This window comes from Artibeus jamaicensis, unplaced genomic scaffold, assembly GCF_021234435.1.
Source record: "Artibeus jamaicensis isolate MK-2021 breed Jamaican fruit bat unplaced genomic scaffold, CSHL_Jam_final scaffold_3272, whole genome shotgun sequence".
NCBI lineage: Eukaryota > Metazoa > Chordata > Mammalia > Chiroptera > Phyllostomidae > Artibeus > Artibeus jamaicensis.
In genome coordinates this window covers 211980-234865 of record NW_026522039.1, presented here as the reverse complement: position 1 = coordinate 234865, position 22886 = coordinate 211980, and the positions used below count along the sequence as shown (strand labels likewise).

The 22886-nt window shown below is 39.7% G+C and overlaps 1 protein-coding gene across 1 annotated transcript in view; it reads right to left on the bottom strand.

Moving 5' to 3' along the window:
- PRSS38 (serine protease 38) overlaps positions 1-22374 on the bottom strand; it is a 32110-nt gene extending 9736 nt beyond the window's left edge. Inside the window, exons 1-3 of the mRNA XM_037140476.2 lie at positions 22209-22374; positions 21815-21977; positions 20909-21180 (exon numbers count right to left, since the gene is read on the bottom strand). Of these exons, the coding sequence (XP_036996371.2) occupies positions 20909-21180; positions 21815-21977; positions 22209-22374 (601 nt within the window). The remainder of the gene's footprint in view (positions 1-20908; positions 21181-21814; positions 21978-22208) is intronic.
- Between the last annotated feature and the right edge of the window lie 512 nt (positions 22375-22886).

Genomic DNA, 22886 nt, shown 5'->3' with positions numbered 1-22886 from the left:
TTACCAGGGTAGAGCACATGTTACAAAACAAGTCTAAATAAATTATATCAAGCATCCTCTCTGATCATAATAGTATGGAAGTAAAAGTCAATTACAAGAAGAAAAATGAGCCCTGGCTGGTGTGGTTCAGTGGACTGAGTGCTGGCCTGCAAACCAAAGGGTCACTGGTTCTATTCCCAGTCAGGGCACACAACTGAGTTGTGGGCCAGGTCCCCAGTAAGGGGTGCACAAGAGGCAACTACACATTGATGTTTTTCTCCCTCTTTTTCCTTCCCTACCCTTATCTCTAAAAATAAAAATAAATACAATCTTTAAAAATTTTTTTAAAAAGAAGAAAAATGAAAAACATACAAACACATGGAGGCTAATCAGCATGGTACTGAACAATGAATGTATTAACAATGAGATCAAGAAGGAAACCACAAGATACTTTGAGACAAATGAAAATGAGAACATAAAACCAGGTAAAGACAGCCTATTTATTGGGAAAACATAACATGCAAAACAATGCAACCAGACCACCTTCTTAACATCATATACAAGAATAAACTCAAAATGGATTAAAGACTTAAATGTAAGAACTGAAACTATAAAACTCCTTGAAGGAAACTTAAGCAGTAAACTCTTTGACAACCTTAGTAATATTGTTTTTGATTTCCTGGGAAGAGAAACAAAAGAAATAAACAAATGGGATTACACCAAACTAAAAAGGTTTTGCACAGCACAGGAAACTACCAACAAAGTGAAAAATGGAAGACGATATTCACCAATGGCACATCTGTTAGGGGTTAATATGCAAAATATGTAAAGAACTTAGACAACTTAATGCCAAAATCCCTAAACAATTTGATTACAAAATGGGCAGAGGACCTGAATTGATATTTCTCCATAGAGGACATACAGATAGACGGCCAACAGAAATATGAAAATAAGCTCAAAGTCAATAATCATCAGAGAGATGCAAATTAAACCCACATTGAGATACCATCTCACATCTGGCAAAATGTCTGTTATCAATAAATCAACAAATAACAAGTGTTGGAGAGGATGTGGAGAAAGGGGAACCCTGGTGCACTGTTGGTGGGATGGCAAACTGATGCAGCCACTGTCTATAATGGTATGGGGGTTCATGAAAACAATTAAAAATGGAACTACCATATGGCCCACTAATTTCACTTCAGGATATTTATCCAAAGAAATCGGAAACACTAATTTGAAAAGATATGTACACCCCTATGTTTACTGCAACTTATTATAATAACCAAAATATGGAAGCAACCTAAGTGACCATCAATGGATGACTGGGTAAAGAAGTATTACCTATATATAATGGAATATTACTTGGCCATAAAAAGAATGAAATGTTACCATTTGTGACAACATGGATGAACCTAGAGGGTATTATTCTAAGTGAAATAAGTCAACCAGAGAAAGACAAATACCATATGATTTCACTTATATATGGAATCTAAAAAACAAAATAAATAAACAAACAAAACAGACTCATGGATACAGAGAACAAATTCATGGTTGCCAGATGGGAGACGGGTTGGTGGACTGGATGCAAAAGATCAAGGAATTGAGAAGTAAAAATTGGTAGTTACAGAATAGTCAGGAGGATGTAAAGTACAGCTTAGGGAGTATAGTCAATAATATTGTAATAACTATGTTGGGGCGACATGGGTACTAGACTATCTGTGAGATCACCTCATAAGTTGTAAATGTGTAACCACTATGCTGTGAATATGAAACTAATATAATATTGAATGTCAACTGTAATTGAAAAATAAAATTTAAAATAATACATTGTAATCATTTTGGATTTTGATTTTTTCCTGAAAGTTTTTATTCATTTTGTTTTTAGTAGTTTTTTAGGAATTTATCTGCAGAATCTCTCCTGCAGTTTGCAGCTGATGATGTCTGTGCTCAGTTTTCTTACTTTGTTTTTTAACTTTATTTTTATACTATTTGTTATAGTACTATACTATTGTTATACTATTAGTTATACTACTGTTATAGTATACTATACTATACTATACTATTTGTTATTAATGTGCTATTTGTTTACACTATTAACAGATGTCCCCATTTGCCCTTTGCTCCTCTGTCCTCATTCTCCTTTCCCTCCAGGAACCACCACACTGTTGTGCATGCCCATGGGTCACCCATGTATGATCTTTAGCTAATCTCTTTTTTTTTTTACTTTTTTAAAAAAATTTTTTTATTGATTATGCTGTTACAGTTGTTCTATTCCCCCTTTCATTCCCCTCCACCCTACCCCTCATTCCCACCATTACCCCCCCTTTAGTTTATGACCATGTGTCTCAAGTCCTTTAGATTCTATATTTCCCATGCTATTCTTGCCCCCCCATCTATTTTCTATCTACTGTCTATGCTACTTATTTTCTATACCTTCTCCCCCCTTCTTCTCCTCCCACTCCCCTGTTGCTAACCCTCCATGTGATCTTCATTTCTATGTTTCCACTCCTGATCTAGCTGTCCTTTAAGTTTGTTTTTGTTTTAGGTGTGGTTGTTAATAATTGTGAGTTTGTTGTCCTTTCACTGTTCATGTTTCTTTAACTTCTTTTTCTTAGATAAGTCCCTTTAACATTTCATATAATAAGGGCTTGGTGATGATGAACTCCTTGAATTTGATCTTATCTGAGAAGCACTTTATCTGTCCTTCCATTCTAAATGAAAATTTTGCTGGATAGAGCAATCTTGGTTGTAGGTCTTTGGATTTCATGACTTGGAATACCTCTTTCCAGCTCCTTCTTGCCTGTAAGGTCTCTTTTGAGAAATCTGCTGACAGTGTGATGGGGACTCCTTTGTAGGTGACTGTCCCCTTAGCTCTTGCTGCTTCTAGGATTCTCTCCTTCATTTGAATTTTGGCTAATGTAATGGTGATGTGCCTTGGTGTGTTCCTCCTTGGGTCCAACTTCTTTGGTACTCTCTGAGCTTCCTGGATTTCCTGGAAGTCTATTTCCTTTGCCAGATTGGGGAAATTCTCCTTTATTATTTGTTCGAATAAGTTTTCCACTGGTGGCTGTTCCTTTCCCCCTTCTGGTACCCCTATAATTCGGATGTTGGAGCGTTTAAAGATGTCCTGGAGGTTCCTAAGACTCTCCTCATTTCTTTGAATTCTTGCTTCTTGACTCTTTTCTGTTTGGCCATTATTTGCTTTCTTCTGGTCCACTCCATTGATTTGAGTCCCAGTTTCCTTTTCATTGCTATTGGTGTCCTGTGCAATTCCATTCATTTCCATTAGTTTCGTCTTCATATATTTGTCTAATTTGTGGCTATAATCAACCAGTTCTGTGAGAATCCTGATCACCAATGTTTTAAACTCTGCGTCTGAGAGTTTTGCTATTTCTTCATGGCTTAGATCTATTGGCTCTGGGGCTTTGAGATCTTCTTGAGCCATTTTTGGTCTGTTCGCGCCCTTTAAGTGTGAGAAGCAGCGCCTTGGACTCCCAGGTTGCTGGGTTGTGACGCTATATGTGGGGGCGTGGTCAGAGTGGGGAAATGGCGACCCCCTTTGCTGTTTCTCACAGCTGGGTGAGGAGCAGCGCCTTAGGTGGTTCCCCTGGGCCGGGCCACTCATAGTCGCTGGGTTATGACGCTGTATGTGTAGGTGGGGTCAGAGGAGGGAAATGGTGGCGCCCTCCACTGCCGCTAGCCGCAGGGACGGGCCGTGCCCCGGTCCAACCACCTACCTGAGCACAAATGCGCGACCACAGTCAACACGCAGCCCCGCTGCCCCTCTGTCTCTTCCGCAGTCGCTCGCCTGGTCGCTCGCTCGGTCACTCACTAGGTCCAACCCTGCGCCTGGATTGCGCATCTGGATTCCGCGCGCCTGAGTCCATCTGACCGAGTTTTCCTGTGCAACCCCGCTTCACCAGCCGCTGGTTTCGCCCCTTACCGGTCAGGCTGAAGAATTTGTTGTTAACGGACTTCCGAAAAGTTCAATTTTCCGTGTTCTGGCTGTGTTTTCTATTGCTAATATTTAGTTATCTCTAAACTTGGTTGTGTGAGAAGGCATAGCACATCCACCTATGCCTCCATCTTGGCGGAAGTTCTCTGGCTAATCTCTTCACCTTCTTTCATCCAGTCTCCCCACTCCCCACTCCTCCAACAGCTATCAGTCTGTTCCATGTGTTCAGGCCTGTTTCTATTTTGTCGGTTTATTTTGTTCATTAGATTCCACATATAAGTGAGATCATATGATATTTATCTTTCATGTTTTTCTTAATTATTATATTTATTTTTCATTCTGGCTCCCTGAGGGTTACCCTATTCTTAATAGCTCCTTGGTTACCCAATAATATGGGCAGAAATTGTGCTTGAACACCTAAACTGCTAAGGCTTCTGCCTGCCAGCACACCATGCATAGGGGCTGGTGGGCACATTTCAAGTCTATATGATTCCCACATCTGCTTCAGCTTTTATTTCCACTTGGCCCACTCTGTCTTCCATGTATAGTTTCCCAGTCAGAGCTAGGGTGAATGGAAGATTCATCCAATCCTTCTATAGCTCTCTTATTTCCAGTGTCCCCATAAAATTTGTTAGGGACATTGTTAACCCCACACAGAACCACAACCTCAGACAAACAGTGCTATGTTTTCCTCACTCATTTCTTACAGAGTTTGATACTTTAACTTACAGTACCAAGTGTGGGTTTTAGCATCCTCTCCAAATCAAGTTCTCTCCCTCAGGTGGAGAGGCTGACTGTCTTCCCGGACAGCCCAACCACAGTAAACCCAATAGTTTGACAGAACAAGGGACAGGGGGTTAGGGTGGTGAAGCCTTAGTGAAGAGGTCAAGATTTCTACCATTCCTGAGCAAAGTTCTACCAATTTTTCATAAATAAACATTTTTCTAATTTTCTTTGCTTTTGATTGATCTTTGGAGCCCTAAAACATTTTTTAAACTATTCTGTCACATTTTATACTTGTTTATTTGACAAAGGATTTGCTGCCATCTTCACTTCACCAGAGCCAGAAGCCCCAGCTACAGATTTATTTCTAATTATTATTTTATACTATCTGTTTACTGCTTTTTAAAAATATTTTCCTGCCTTTCTCCATTCCCAAGAGACTGATATTTTATATTATTTATTTACTCTCTACTGTTTTGTAGATAAACTGACTATAAAAAATTAAAAAGCACAAATAAAGACAAAAATCCCTTGGTAAAGGGAACATCATAACCAACCTAATAGAAATGAAAAGGATTAAAAGAGAATTCTACATATAATTCTGTCAACAAATTGGATAATTTACATTAAATGGAAACATTCATAACAACAAATTACCAAAGTTAAATATCTAATTTTGATCTTCCCTCTTAAAATTTTTAAAAATATTTTATTTATTTATTTTTATTTTTAGAGAGAGGGGAAGGGAAGGAGAAAGAGAGGGAGAGAAACATCTATGTGTGGTTGCCTCTCACATGGCCCTCACTGGGGACCGGGCCTGCAACCCAGGCATATGCCCTGACTGGGAATTGAACTGTGACCCTTTGGTTCACAGCCCACACTCAATCCACTGAGCTACACCAGCCAGGGCTCCCTCTTAAAATTTTAACATGTACACCTGAACATATTCATTCCTCAAAGGAATAAAAGAACCCTGATTTACACGTTTTTATGTCCCTTTCATTTTACACATTACTCTTTCCCAGTACTTGAATTCTATCTTATTGCTTCCCTACAACCATAACCATTCTACTGTTAGTTTATAGATGACATGCCCATTTGGGAACCTGCATATGTTAACCCAACCCACTTACTCCCAACTTTATGCTTCTTTCAATTAGGGTTACTTTCCTTATTTCAAAGAAATAAGGAAATAGAAATAACAATAGAAATTGTTAAACAATAGAAATAACAAATTATATTGGAAAATATTTTGAGATGAATTAAAACAAAAGTACATTACCAAAACTTATGGAATGCAGTGAAAATGGCACTCAGAGAAGAATTTATAGTTGGTAAATGCCTACATTTAAAAAAAGGAAAGATCTCAAAAAATAATTTTATGATTTAAGGAATTATGAAAGGAAGAGTAAAGTAAACCCAAAGCTACCAAGAAAAGTGAAAGAAAAGATTAGAGCAGGAAAAATGAAATACAGAACTGAAAAAAGTAGAACCAATGAAACAAGTGTTAGTTATTTGAAAAGATCAAAAGAATTAACATACTTTTAGATAAACTGACTATAAAAATTAAAAAGCACAAATAAAGACAAAAGTCCCTTGGTAAAGGGAACATCATAACCAACCTAATAGAAATGAAAAGGATTAAAAGAGAATTCTACATATAATTCTGTCAACAAATTAGATAATTTACATTAAATGGAAACATTCATAACAACAAATTACCAAAACTGAAGCCAAGGGATGATAAACACTTCAAAACAACTGTTATAAAGTTCAAAAATTATTATTATTATTATTATTATTTAGGTTTTATTTATATTTAGAGGGGAAGGAAAGGAGAGAGGGAGGAAAATATCAATGTATGGTTGCCTCTCATGCATCCCCTGCTGGGAACTAGCCTGCAACCCAGGCATGTGCCCTGACTGGGAATTGAACCATTATCCTTTGGTTCGCAAGCCCAAGCTCAATCCACTGAGCTACACCAGCCAGGGCCAAAAAGTTATTTTTAAACCACATGTAAATTAAACAAAAATGTCATATAATGAGTCAACTATATAGGGAATCTCAATAGAAAAACAGTAACTAAAAAAAAGAATAAAATGATTACAGACTTGAAAATTACAGTAACCAACACTAATAATTCAACAGGTTAGATCAACAGGAGACATGAGACAGCAGAAAACAAAATCAATAAAATTAGAGATAGATTAATATAAATTATCAAGTTTAAAGACTGAGCAAAAAAACCCACAAAAAACGAAGAAAAGATAATAGCCTAGGCCTTTTGACAACATGAAGCACTCCAACATACATAAACCAGCAGGACTCCCAGAAACAGAGGAGGGGAAAGAAGGAGAGTGAAGAAAGAAGAAAAATTTGAAGGAATTGCGATTCAAGTCTTCTTGAATTTGTGGAAAAAGAATCTTTATATCCAAGGAGCTCACTGATGCTCAGGAAGGATGCACACCTAGAGATGCTCACAAAGAGATACACACCTAGACAAATCATAACTAAACTGCTGAAGCCAAATACAAAGAAAAATCCAGAAAACTATAAAAGATAAAAGGGAGTTTTGTCCAAGATGGAGGTGTAGGCAGAAGTGCTCTACTTCCTTGCACAACCAAAAATAGAATAACAACCAATTTAAAAACAAAAAACAACCAGAACTGCCATAAAATCAAACTGCATGGAAGTCCAACAATGAAGGAGTTAAAGAAACATTCATCCAGACAGGTAGGGGGTGGATAGGACACATAGCAAGGCATCAGACCATGCAAGTGAGATGGGTGCTGGTGGACCAAAAGGTCCCACATTCACTCATGGACAAGCTGGGAGGAACAACTGGGGAATGAGACAGACTGCAAAACCTAGAGTTTCCTCATGGAAAACTAAAGACTCAAAACCTCTGGCTGAAAAAATCTGCGGGGTTGCAGTGGCAGGAGAAAGTCCCAGCCTCACAGGAGAGTCTGTTAGAGAGGACTACAGGGTCCTGGAAAGTACACAAATTCAACCACCTGGGAATCAGCACCTGAAAGGGCACAATCAGCTTTTGGAAAGCAAGGGAAGACTGAAAGTAGGGCAACAGTCCAGCAAGTGGCTCTGTTCCCTCTCTGATGGCTCCCCCAAAGACAGCGCCACAATGCAGCGAAGAGGGTTGACCGGCCTTGGCAAAAACCTAAGGCTCTGTCCCTTACAACATAACGGGGATAGTGACAAAGAAATATGGCTCAAATGAAAGAACAGATCAAAACTCCAGAAAAAGAACTAAGTGATACAGAGATAGACAAACTATCAGATGCAGAGTTCAAAACACTGGTAATCAGGATGCTCACGAAAATGACTGAGTTTGGTTGCAAAATAAAGTAAGAAATGAAGGTTATACAAAGTGAAATAAAGGAAAATATAGAGGCCACCAACAGTGAAGGACCTCAAGTCAACAGTTTGGACCAGAAGGAAGAAATGAACATTTAACCAGAATAGAATGAAGAAACAAAAATTCAAAAAAAAAATGAAGAGAGGCTGAGGAACCTCTGGGACAACTTTAAATACTCCAACATCCAAATCATAGGGGTGCCAGAAGGAGAAGAGGAAGAGCATGAAATGGAAAACTTATTTGAAAAAATAATGAAGGAGAACTTCCCCAACCTAGCAAAGGGAATAAGACTTCCAGAGAGTCCAGGAAGCTCAGAGAGTCCCAAAGAAGTTGGATTCAAGAAGAAACACACCAAGACACATCATAATTAAGTTACCCAATCAAAGATGAGAGAATCTTAAGAGCAACAAGAGGAAAGGAAAGAGTTAACCTACAAAGGAGTACCCATAAGGCTATCAGCTGATTTCTGGAAAAAAAAAAAAAACCATACAGGCAAGAATAGGCTGGAAAGAAGTATTTGAAGTCGTGAAAGGCAAGGCGCTACATCCAAGATTGCTCTATCCAGCAAAGCTATCATTTAGAATGGAAGGGCAAATAAAGTGCTTCCCAGATAAGGTCAAGTTAAAGGAGTGCATGATCACCAAGCCCTTATTTCATGAAATGTTAAAGGGATTTATTTAAGAAAGAGAAGAAGATAAAAAACTATGAACATTAAAATGACAACAAATTTACAACTATCAACAACTGAACTTAAAAAATAAAAACAAAAATTAAGCAAACAACTAGAAGAGAAGCAGAATCATAGAAATGGAGATGACATGGAGTGTTAACAGTGGAAAGGGGGAGGAGAGAATTGCGGAAAAAGGTACAGGGAGTAAGAAGCATAATTGGTAGGCACAAAATAGACAGGGGAAGGTTAAGAATGGTATAGGAAATGGAAAAACCAAGGAACTTGTATGTGCAACACATGGACATGAATTAAGCGGGGGGGATGCTGAAGGATGAGTGGATGCAGGGGGGAGGGCGATAAAGTGGAGAAAAATTGGGACAAATGTAATAGCATGATCAATAAAAGATAGTTAAAAAAAATAAAAGAGAAAAAAGCAGTTACATAGATAAGCAGCTGACTTCCCACAAGAAACAATGAAAGCCAGAGGCAGTAGAAGACAGAGTCCAAGTGCTGGAAGAAAAGAAAAACTGTTCAGAGAAGAATTTTATAGTCAACAAAACTATCCTTCTAGAAAGCAAAATAAAGACATTCCCAGATAAATCAAAACTGAGAAAACATTAACACATTATCTTTTATGAAATAGTAAAAGTCCTCCATGCTAAAATGAAATGACATAAATGTAATCCACAGGAAAAATGAAAAGTACTAGAAATAATTGTATTGATAGATTTTTTTTCTCATCTCTTAATTTACTTAAAAACTAAATTTTATAAAGCTATAGTTATAATTATTCTTTTGAGTTTTGATTACATGTATATGCAGCATATATAACAATATTAGCACAAAAAGAGAATGGAACAATATTAAAACAAAGCTCCTATATTTTATCAAAATTAAGATAGTATTAATCTGAGCGGATTGTGATAACCTAAGTAATCCCTAGAGCAACCACTCATAAAATAACCTTTAAAATATAATTTAAAAATAAAGAGAATTTGCATGATATGCTAAGAAACATTTGGTTATTAACACAAAAGAAAACAGGAAAGAAAAAAGTAGAGGATAAAAAATACATGAGATATATAGAAAACATTTAGGAAACTGACATTTATGAATCCAACCACATTAATTACATTAAATATAAAATGAACTAACATTTCAGTCATAAGATGGATTGAATGAAAAGACAGCTGGAATGAAAAAGGAGACCCATCTACATACTGTGTGCAAAAGACACATATTAGATTTAAAGACACATACAGATAGAAAGTAAAAGGGTGGAGAAAGACATACCATGCAGATGGTAACTATAAGAGTGACAGTTAGATACTGTGGACAGACCGGTATCAGGGAAAACAGACATTAAAAAAAGTGATATTGTTAGGTACAAAAGCAGACATTCCATAAAGATAAAAGAGCCAAAACAACATAAGACATAATAATGAATGCATCTAGTCAGAGCCTGAATACGCATGAACCAAACCCCACAGAATTGAAAAGAAATAGAAAATTCACCAATCATAGCTATAGATTTCAATACTCCCCTTTAAGTAACATGGAATATCGGTAAAAATATAGAGGACTTGAAAACATTATCAGCTAACATAATCTGGGATTTATTTTAAAAATTCTATACCAATGACAGCAAGACACATTTTTTCAAATACACATGAAACATTCTCCAGGATAGATTATACAGTAGGCCATCAAACCTCAATATGTTAAAAAAAGTGTGAAATCATACCTAGTATATTCTCTGAGTACATTTTAAGTTGAAATTCACGACAGAAATATATTTGACAATTCACTAAATACTTAGGAATTACCACACTTTAAAGAGGAAATCAGAAACGGACTATCTTCAATATCTTCAACTGAATGAATGCAAAAAACACAATATACCCAAACTTGTGGGACATATTCAGAGCTGTGCTTTTAGGGCAATTTATATCTTTAAATGCTGATATTGAAAGAAAAAGGTACCAAAAAACTCTAAGCTCTGAGCTTAGGGAAGTAGGAAAAAAGCAACTATCTCAATGAAATCAAAAAGAAAGAAATAATAAATATAAAAATGGGAATCAATGAAATATAAAACCTAAACTGGAAAATCAATAAGCAAAAGTTAGTTCTTTGAAAAGAATTCCCACATTAATAAACTGTTAGTTACAATGATGGGGAGAGTGTGACACTAATTACCAAAACCAGGAGAAAGAAGAGACATTACTACTGACTCTTTAGAAATTGAAAGGTGTTCTGGACCCCTCTGCCTAGTTCTAGGAATTGTAACTCTACCCCCTGTGGCTAAGGAGGAGTCAGTGACCTCTGGAATTTGAGCCGCAGGTGACAAAGCTTGTCTCTGGTAGCAAATGCTGCCTCAGTTTCCTCCCTGCCCCCAAGCATGGGTGGAAGTCCTTGATGAGTAAGACCCCTCAGAGGAGGGACAACCTAGGCCAGACACAACCATTTGGGAGGCCTTCATGGAAGGACTCAGGGGTTGCAAAAAGAGAGAGCAATGGCCCCTTGCCCCCCGGCTATGTGACAAAGCCCAAGTCCCCCTGTCCTCTGGGAGAAGCACTTCCTGGCTCCAATCCCCTTAAGCCTGAATACCTGTTGGGGAGAAGTGCAGCTCCTTGCCTTGCTAGAGTGTGTCCTGGCGGGAAATCTGGCAACACAAAGACTTCCTGATAAACCTGTGAAATCTGCTCTGCTAAGAGTGCTTTCATTCATATGTTAAGGGTTCGAGCAGGAAACTTTAAAACTCTCTGCCTGACAGACTCTGACTCAGACTATCTACTGTTTGATCCTTACCACCCTGTATTCCTGTGTATTACAACCCAATAAAAGCCCCTGGAGGAAGGGGCTCAAGGCCTTTTCTTCCTCGGAGAAACTGGCCGCTCCTGCCCTTTGTTTCCCCTGAGAAACTGGCCACCTCTCCTCTTCAAGCAGATCATGTCTTGTCTTGTTTCCTTTCATCCATGGCAGTAGGGGGGATGTGCAGGAAAAGCTGCCCCCACAGAAACAATTATAAAAAAATATTATGAACAAGTGTATGTCATTAAATTTGACATCTTACCCTTACTCAGGAAGAAATGGAAATTTGAATAGACTTGTATAAGAACAGGAAATCAATAAATATTGAAGCAATAAGTAGATATACACTCTTCCACAAAGGAAAGCCTAGGTGCAGATGGCTTCACTAGTTAATGTTATCAAATATTTGAGGAAGAAACAATACTATACTACAAAATCCAGTACTACCCTGGTACCAAAGCCAGACAAAATCATATTGGGAACCACCCTGCCTGGTTTCAGGAGCTGTAACCCACCCGCCCATGGCTAAGGCTGAGTGAGTGACCTTCGGACCATAAGCTACTAAGGAGACAAAGCTTATCTCCCTGGCAGGAACAACGCTTCTGCTCCTTCTACTTCATCCATACTGACCCCCAGTGCTTGGTCTGTTAGCCAATGATGGATAAGATTTCCCAAGAGGGGAATGACCTAAGACAGGCATGATCATGTGGAGGCCCCAGAGAAGGACTTGGGGGTTATGGAGAAAGGGGGTGATGGACCCTTGCCCCTCGGCTTTGATGAACCCTGAGTACTCATTCCTCCTAATTCCTTGGCTGTCTTGCCTCCTCTGCCTGACTTACGCCTGAAACAATGACAGAGGGCAGTGCAGCCCTGTGCTGGAAAGAGCAGGCTCTCCAGGTGATCAGGCCTGAGAAAGAATATGTAAAATCCTGTGAAGCCTGCTTTGCTAAGAATGCTCTTGGTTAAATGATAAAGGTCCGAGCAGGAAATTAGTTTGTTTCCCAAAGTTTTGTAGCCTTTTAGCTGACAGACCCTGACTCAGAAGAAGCTCTAATAGTTCTTTCTATACTATCTACTATTTGATCCTCACTGCCTGACAATGATTAATGAGCTGTACCTCTATTCCTGCACAAATTAAACCTGATAAAAGCCTGTCTAGGCAAGGGTCAGCACACTCTCCCCTTGAAGAGTGGCCAGGCTGTTCCGAGGCACTCCCTCCTTGAGGGAGTAGCCATGTGGTTCCTTTTCCTCCAAAGGACTCAGTAGTCCATGTGAATTTGTCTCATGTCTCATCCATAACACCACAGACACTACAGGCCGGAGCCTGCGTCAGACCAGAAGGATGAAAGAAACAACCAAACAAAAGAATGAAGAAACAAGAACTCAAAAAAATGAGGAGAGGCTTAGGAACCTCCAGGACATCTTTAAACGTTCCAGCATCCAAATTATAGGGGTACCAGAAAGGAAAGAGGAAGAGCAACAAGTGGAAAACTTATTTGAACAAATAATAAAGGAGAACTTTCCCAATCTGGCAAAGGAAATAGACTTCTAGGAAGTCCAGGAAGCTCAGAGAGTCCCAAAGAAGGTGGACCCAAGGAGGAACATACCAAGAGGTATATACCAAAGAGGAACATCATAATTACATTAACCAAGATTAAAATAAAGGAGAGAATTCTAGAAGCAGCAATATTTAAGGGGACAGTCACCTACAAAGGAGTTCCCGTCGGACTGTCAGCTGATTTCTCAAAAGAGACCTTACAGGCAAGAAGGGGCTGGAAAGAAGTATTCCAAGTCATGAAATGCAAGGACCTACATCCAAGACTGCTCTATCCAGCAAAGCTTTCATTTAGAATGGAAGGGCAGATAAAGTGCTTCCCAGATAAGGTCAAGTTAAAGGAGTTCATCATCACCAAGCCCTTAATATATGAAATGTGAAAGGGACTTAGATAATCTAAGAAATAGAAGATCAAAAATATGAACATTAAAATGACAACAAACTCACAACTATCAACAACTGAACCTAAAAAACCCAAAACCAAAACCAAAAACTAAGCAAACAACTAGAACAGGAAAAGATTCACAGAAATAGAGATCACATGGGGTTTATCAGTGGCGAGTGGGAAGGGGGAGAGTGCAGGAAATGATACAGGGAATAAGTAGCATAGATGGTAGATAGCAAATAGACAGGGGGAGGTTAAGAATAGATAGGAAGTGGAGAAGCCAAAGAACTTATATGTACAACCCATGGACGTAACCTAAGGTGGGGGAATGATGGTGGGAGGCTGGGTACTGGTTAGAGGGGAATAAAGGGGAGAAAAATATAGGACAATTATAATAGCATAATCAATAAAATATACTAAAATTTAAAAAAGAAAACAAATGGCAAAATGGTAGTTCTTCCCATAAGTAATTACTCTAAATGAAATGGGTTAAACTCTCCAATCAAAACCCAGCGACTGGGAGAATTGAAGTATCCCTCAACAAATGAGGGGATAAACAAAATACAGTGTATCTGTATTATGAAAAATTTAGCCATTAAAAGGATACATGCTACAACCTCATTGAAGTCTGAAAACATGCCAATTAAAATAAGCCACACACAAAATGACAATTTTGATTCAACTTAGATGACATATCTAGAACAGGCAAATTCATACCAATGTAAAGAAGAATAATGGGGCCAGGCAAAAGAGGAATGTTATTGCCTAATGACTACACAGTTTCTGTCTGAATGATGAAAACATTTTAGAGACAGGTGATGATGGTTGTACAAGATTATGAATGTAATTAATGCCACTGAGTTATACACTTAAAATGGTTAAAATGGCAAAATATGTATTTATATCCAGATCAAAATCTAACCCCCACGATAAAAAATCTCAGCTTTTTAAAACAAATTGAAAAGTTGACCATGGATAGCTGAGCCTTCTTTTCAACAGTTCTGTAAGAAATAAACTTTTACCTTGGTCAAGCCAGTGTACTTGGGTTTCTTTGTTATAACAGTTTAGCCTAACTAGAATGATAAGAAAATGACAAGAAATACTAACAACCAAATAATAAAGAATATAAATAGTAAATTCATCAAACTGGAGTCCCAAATGGCCAATAAATACATGCAAAGATGCCAAAATGTTCTAGTAACTATGGACCTACAAATCAAAATCATTTTACATACATCGAATTGTCAAATTTAACAGTATGCTAACGCCAAGTGTTTATATTATTAATGGGAATACTCATACCTGTTGATGGGATTATAAATTGGTGATACAAGTTAGTAATACAAATTAATGAACACTGAATAACAATTTTAAAATTTAGTGAGTTCATATATGCCAGTTTTGTACAATCTAAATATTCTACTCCTAAATATGTAATCTATGCAGAAATATCCCTCAGAACTTTGGCGGTAATAAAGGAATGTCAGGGTGTGTCTGCAAATGCATGATGGTATATTTGAGTTGTGACAATGACTGGAATTTGATGGTGGGGACCTGGGGTACTAAATGATCTAAAAACCCAGAAATGTCCCACTCGACTGTTAATTATCCTGTCTATTGTCTGCCTCTAGAGAGTCACTGCATTAAAGATACCTTCACAGATGGAAATAAAGAGAAGCATTTATTAAAGTTCACTGCAGCATAATGTATAATGGCAAAAAAGAAACCAACACAACCTCCCTCAATAATGGTAGATAAATCCCAATGTATTCACACAGTGAACCATTCAGATAGTATTTAAAAAAGCATTAACTAGAACTACATATATTAATCTCAGAAACATAACTCTAAGAGGAAAAAGCATAATATGACTTAAATAACTTTATATGCAAAACAATATTTTAATGGGTCATTTCATCTTAAATTATATTTTACTGATTATGCTATTACAGTTGTCCCAATTTTTCCCCTTTGCCCCCTCCACCCAGCACCCCCCCACACTCCCTCAGGTGATCCCCAGAACATTGTTTATGTCCATGGGTTATCTCTATAAATTCTGTGGCTACTCCATCTCCTGTACTGTACTTTACATGCCAGTGGCTATTCTGTAACTATCTATTTGTACTTCTTAATCCTCTCACCTCTTCACACATGCCGCTACATACCCCCTCCCATCTGGCAATCATAAAAATGCTTTCTGTATCCATTATTCTCTCTCTGATCTTCTTTGCTGAGTTTGATTTTTACATTCAGTTGCTGACAGGTATATATTTATTGCCTTTTTATTGTTCATAGTTTTGATATTCTTTTCTCAAGTCCCTTTAACATTTCATGTAATAATGGTTTGGTGTTGATGAACCCCTTTAGCTTTTCTTGTCTGGGAAGCTCTTTATCTGCCCTTCAATTCTAAATGATAGCTTTTCTGGGTAGACAATCTTGGCTGTAGGTCCCTACTTTTCATGACTTTGAATATTCCTTGCCAATCCCTTCTAGTTTGCAAAGTTTCTTCTGAGAAATCAGCCAACAATCTATGGGAACTCCTTTGTAGGTAACTAACTTCTTTTCTCTTGCTGCTTTTAAGATTCTCTCTTTATCTCTAACCTTTGGCATTTTAATTATGATGTGTCTTGGTGTGTTCCTCTTTGTATCTATCTTGTTTGGGACTCTCTGTGCTTCCTAGACTTACACGTGTATTTCCTTTACAAAATTAAGGCAGTTTTCTTTCACTATTTTTGTCAAATAGATTTCCAATTTCTTGCTCTTTCTCTTCTCCTTCTGGAACCCCTATAATGTGAATGTTGGACCTCTTGAAGTTGCCCAGAGGCTGTTTATGCTATCTTGGGGGGGGGTGCGGGTTTGGATTCTATTTTCTTCTTGTTGTTCTGATTGGTTATTTTTTGCTTCATTATGTTCCAAATCATTGATTTGATTCTCAGCTTCATCCACTCTACTGTTGTTTCCCTCTAAATTGTTCTATTTCAATGAGTGTATCCTTTGTTTTTGACTGGATCTTTTTTTTTTTTATTTTTTTATAGGGGAGGGAGAGAGGGAAGGAAAAAAAATGTGCTACTGGTTGCGGGACCTTCACCGGCCTGCTGTTCCGGTTGGCCTTTTTAAGGTTGTTGAAATCCTAAGCTCCTTGAACATCCTTATAAGCAGTGTTTTGAACTCTGTATCTGATAGATTGCTTATCTCCATTTTGTTTAGTTCTTTTTCTGGAGTTTTGATCTGTTCTTTCATTTGAGCCATGTTTCTTCCTCTTTTCATTTTGGCAGTTTCCCTGTGCTTTACTTCCATGTATTGGGTAGAGCTGCTGTGACTCCATCTTGGTAGCATGGCCTAATGTAGTAGGTGTCCTGTGCGATTCAGTGGCACAGCCTCCTTTATCACCCAAGGTGGGTATTCAAGGTGCACCCTCCATGGTGGCTGAGTACTCCCTCTTCTTGAGCTTTGATTGCTGTTGGCAGGTCAATGGGATGGATTTAATGAAGCCAGTCAGCTGCGAGGAGTGGCTGTGAACACTGACCATCAATCTCTGCCCTGTGTGGAGGATCAGCTGTGCAGGGGCAGGGTGATGGTGCTCCTACGTGGTCTTTAACTATTCACTGGGTACACAGGCTCTGAGATTTCCCAGGTGGCGCTGGCCAAGGTCAGCCCTTCCTGTGTTCTGCCCAGGGCCACCCTGAAACTGCTATAAAGCAATCTCCGATGGCAGCTACTTGTGCTGGGGTTGGAAATTCCCAGGTGAAGCCAAGCTGTTAATCTAGGCTGGCAGCTGCTAGTGCCGGGCCTGGGGCCACTAAGCGAGTGGTGGAGGGACTGGATGCTCACTGAAACTGGCTGTTGCTTCTTTGATAGGGTTTAGGGAAGTTGTGCACAATGAGCCAAGATCAGCCATTCATATGGAAAAGTAAGAGTTAACAATTTGGGTGGGTCCATAAATCGGATGTGATAGAGTCTCAGGAGATCACCAGGGCAGGGAAAACAGTATTAGCTAGATTGATGGCGTGTCATATATGGCACCTGCCTGCCGGGTCTGTATGGGGGGAGGGCTCAGAAAAGGGGCAGTGGACTCTGCCTGCCTTTCTGTCTGGGAAAAAGCTGTCCTCCAGCTCCTGCCTTGCTGCCAGATACTTCTGTTCCTCCCTGTGTTCCACTGGTGCATTTCAAGCTTCTCTCCCAGTACTGGAGCTCAGAGGGAGTGAGTCAGAGTAAGTCCGTGTGTGGGTTCAGGAGGAATTGCTTGGGACTCTGTAAGTTTCTTCCACTGATTCAATCCCTGATGGTTTTTGTAGCGAGAACTCGTGAGGACTTATCTTCCTGGCACTGGAACCCTGGGCTGGTGAGTCTGGGACTCCTTGCTCCCAAGATATCCCTCCTGAATTTTTAGCCACCACCCACGGATGTGGGACAGCCAGTTCCACATCTCCACCCCTCCTACCAGTCTGAATAGATGTGGTTTCCTAAATTCCATAGTTGTGATATTTTCATTCAACTTGATTTTGACAGTTCTGAGTGATCGTTGTTCTATATTTTAGTTGTAATTTTGATGTGGTTGTATGAGGAACCAAGCCGTGTTTTACCTATGTTTTAGGTAAAGCATACCTATGCTTGCTTCTGGCAAGCCATCTTTACCAGAAGTTAGTGGGTCATTTCTATGACGAAGTGTATGAAAGCATGCATGGGAATATTAAACATAATATTCAAGATGTTGGCTAATTTGTAGGAGGAATAAAGCAGAAAAATTTTTTGGAAGTGTCAAGAGGCTGTTCAAATACATCTGTAATATGTTAAATGAACAAAGGAGTCCTTGGGCGGGTACAATTGATAATCTTATTCATTCATAGAATAAGCATAAAAGATTGAAGGTACATCACCAAACTTGCAATTCAAAAAATTAGAAAAGGATAGCTCAGCAAACTCAAGAGTTTAATGTAGAAAAATGAAGAGAAGGCCAGCTGACTGACAGCAAAGCAACCAATCCATGAAATACCACCCACCACTATAACTTCAACACAAATAAAACCTCTGGCAGTGTTTGAAAAGACAATGGAATAGATAAATTTTGACAGGAAAAAAGAGAGCTAGGAAAAACAAATAAGAGGAAAATATATGAATTACATTATTATATAATACCATTATATTAAAAACCTGGACTAAAATGGATAACTTTCTAAAAAAAATGTAATTAATAAAAAGTGGCCTAAGAATAAATTTTATAATGGAATAAACCAGTAACAATAATAGAAATTAAAGATAGTAGTAATAATTTATACCCACAAGAAGCATCAGGGTCACAGTGGTTTATGGGTAAATCATATTATACCTTTAAGGAGCAGCTGATTTCCACATCATAGGAACTACTCCAGAGCAGAAAACTCATTGTGCAAAGTCAGACGTCAAAAAACTCTAGGTCAGCTATCAAAAATCTAGATATATCTTCCTTACCATTATAAGTAGGAAATCTCTAAATATAGAGTTTAAATTGTTCTTTTTAGTAGAGAACAAACAATTTAAACTTATTTAGAATAATATACTCTAAGTATATCATATAAGTGGACTCATACAGTATATGACTTTTTGTGACTGGCTTATTGTACTTAACACAATGTCCTCAAGGTTCATCCATATTAGAATTTCTTTCCTTTTGTAGGCTAAATAATATTCCATTGTAAGTGTATGCCATATTTTGGTAATCCATCGCTGGTCAGTGGGTGCTTGGTTTGCTATTGTGAATAATACTGCTATGAGCATGATTGTGCAAATAACTGCTTCAAGATCCTGCTTTCAAATCTTTTAGGTATATGCCCAGAAGTGGAACTGCTGGGTCAAGTGATGATTCTATTTTTAATTTTTTATGAACTTCCATACTATTTTCCACAGCAGCTATGCAATGTGTACCTCATTTCCAGCATTCTGTCTTATGTTGTGTTTAGTTGATTTTTTTTGTAGTGAAGTGTTTAAATTCTCTTAAATTATTCTTTGTGTATATTCTCTAGCTACTTTTTGTGGTTATCATGGGGATTACATTTACCATCCTAATTTTAACTTATAGCAGCTTACCTTCAATAACATTTTCTAAAGTTAAGCAAACAAGATTTTAAACTTTCTTATCCTGGAATGAGATACCAATCTAAAATCTCTGGACCAAACCACTAACTTAATAATAAACCATTAGAAATGTTCCCGTTAAAATGAAATAAAATAAAAAGAGACTTAATATAATTTCTATTAGAGTTGCCAACCAATGCAATAAAAAAAGTGAAATAAAATATAGGAAAGGAAGTGATGAAACAATCTTATTTGAAAAATAAACATGACTTTAAAATATTTAGAACGGTCAAATAATCAATTCACAAGCTATTAAAAACTAGTTCTATAAGGTGGCTGGAAAGGTCAATGTGCAAAAATCAATAGCTATAACTGATTAGCAAATGCAATTTAAAAGAACCTTTCCAGTTCCAACCACGCTGTCGTCATAAACAGTAAAATTTTCTTCTTTACAGATGAGTAGTATGCCATTGTGTAAATGCCCCATAGTTGTTTTATCCACTCATCTACTGATGGACACTTTGGCTGCTTCCATATCTTGGCAATTGTAAATAACACTGCAATGAACACAGGAGTGCTTATGTTCTTTCAAATTAGTGTTCTGGTTTCTTTGGATAAATTCCCAGAAGTGGAATCACTGGGTCACGAGGCAGTTCCACTTTTAGTTTTTGGAGGTATCTCCATATTGCTTTCCACAGTGGCTGTACCAATCTGCATTCCCACCACCAGTGCATAAGAGTTCCCCTTTCTCCACATCCTCACCAGCATTTGTTGTTTGTTCATTGATGACAAGCAAAATAGAATAATAGAGAGCAGGCTGACGGCTTTGGCAGGGGGATTTAAGGTGTGAAGATATGGAGCAAAAAGGAAGAAGGACTCATGGACATGGACAACAAACAGTGTGGTGATTGCAGAGGGGGAGGAGAGTATAAGGGAGGTAAATGGTAATGGAAAAAATACAATTAAAATTATAAATAAATAAATATTTAAAAAAACAAAAAGTAAAAGAATCTTTTACTTAGACATAAAAATTCTAAAGCACCCAGGTACAAACCTAGAAAGAAAAATAAGGCTTTTATGCAGAAAATGAGAATAACTAATAGTTTTTTTAAATAGGCTGAAAAGGTTACTTCTAAGCGAGGTTTATAATCTTAAGAAACTTTACTGTGAAACTAGTGGTTTTGATATACTAAATATTATTTCCACACTCAAAGCATAAGTAACTACTTCTCTGTGTACAACAAAGCCAGCCAGGGATAAAACAAAACTCCACAGTGGCAGAAAAACATAGTGATTAACAGGTCAGAATTCCAGTCCCCAGGTGCCTGCAATCCTATAAATGACAGAACACTTTCTTTCCCATAGTGCCATAAAGGAGGTACCGATGCTGCACTGTGTTCTCTTACCTTTTTGAGAGATGAGTCCCCATCCTGTGGCCCAGCAGGTAAGGTTTTGAAGGCTCATGTCTGGGGTGGCAACACAGATGGGGAGTACAGCATCAGAAAACACAATGCGAGTTTTCAGCTGCACCAGAGCAACGTCGCCTCCGATAGGGTGCTGTGCTTTATATGTATCATGCAGGATCACCTTATTCACCTCAAACCACTGGGTGTGACTGCCTGCGACCATGAGGTCCACAAGGCCCACGTACATATCATAGGCTTCTGTATCCCTGTTCCTGTGGGGACAGAGAAAGGCACTGTAGCTCAAGTATCTTGAACCTAGGGAGGCACCATCATTAGCTCACAGACACAGGTAGGCCTGGAGCTCTGGAGGCAGGCAGCCTGGTGTCTCAGCTCTCAGCCAGGATGGGGAAAAGCAATCCCTTGCAGGACAGTGGGGACTTGGTTGTCTGAAGAGTTGTCCCCAAAGAAGTCCTGACCTGGGCCCATGGAGAGTGGGGGAAAACATCAGGACCTACTGGCCACCAGCAGCCCAGGATGGTGAGCTTGTCAGGCATACAGAGAACTGCTTAGAGGTCTCTGCTCAGCTCTCATCCCATTCTGCGGCTCTTCCCCCGACAATATGTCTCCTAGCCTGATATCCTGTAGTGAGTCTCCCCTCCTCTGATGGGTCTCCTTACCTCTTAATCCTCTGATGACTAATCATCCTGTGACTTGGCTCCACACCCATCTAAAAATGCAGAAGGCCCTGAGGATCCCTCCACTACCCCGGCGGACAGGAGCTATAGCGGGTTGAGCCATGTGAGCCCCACTCTCTTTCCAAAGCCAAGAAGTCTTGCTCCACATGTCTCCAGAGCAAGCCTCCTGCCGTGGGCCTCCCTGGGAACAACCCTGGCACCACTCACTCACCTGCCAAAGCAGTGGGCTGCCGACAGGACCCAGTACTCATCGATGATGGACCCACCGCAGATGTGGAAGCCCCTGTAGTGCACACTGACCTGCCATGGCCACTTTTTCTCCGGGGCGTCCACGCCCCCCAGGACCTTCCCCTGCACATGACGCTGTCCACAGGCTGCGAGGACCAGAGTGCTGCTCATGAGGGGCAGCTCCGTGGGTGCAGGCCGGCTTGGCCAAGGCAAGTGGAGAGGGGGAAGGGGGGACTGTGGCAGGGAGCAGAGGGGAGGGGAGCGTAGGAGATGAGGGTGAGGGGGTGGGGGTGAGGTTGAGAGAGGGTGAGGGAAAGGGCTTCTGACATGGTGGGGTCAAGGGGGGAAGCACCATATTGCCCTCAACCACTGCCTACCCAAGTCACGGCTCAAGGTGAGCCCCTCGCTGTCAGCGGCCCTGCGCACCGTGGCTGCGTCCCAAGAGGGGGGCAGAAGTAGTAGCAGCAGCAGCTGCAAGAGGAGGGTCGAGACTGTATATGAAGGTTTAGGCCCAGCATAGGGGCAGAAGAACAAGGCAGCCATGCGGCAGAGGAGCCTGTACAAGGGCGGAGCCACTGCTCTCGCGATGGCTGCCGGCACTTGACGCCTGATGGCGCCAGAGCTTGAACAAGTGAGGCATGAGGGGCTGGTGTACTGCGCACGCGCCTGACCACTGGGATGCACCTGCCTCTGCACGTGCAGGAACCGCCGGCACGCGTTGGAACTGCTCCCACGTGTTCCCCAGTCTTTCTGTCTTTATGTGTTAGGGCACCCACTAGAGCTGTGCTCAGGGATCTCTGGTGACTGCTCCACCGAAGGCTGAATCTGTGGTCTCCAGTGGTTTCGCTCTGGTGAGCTGGCCGGCTCTTGGCTCTTAACTTCCCAGTGTCTTCCAACATGCAGCCAGCAAGACTGGGTTTGGCCATATGTCACTGTAAGACAGAAATGTGCAAGCGCAATTGCTCATCTTGATCGTGTGTGCTAATGTGACATTGAACAAAGCAAGTTATGTGATCTTCAAAGAAAAAAGGGCCAGGAAAGTACATGATACCACT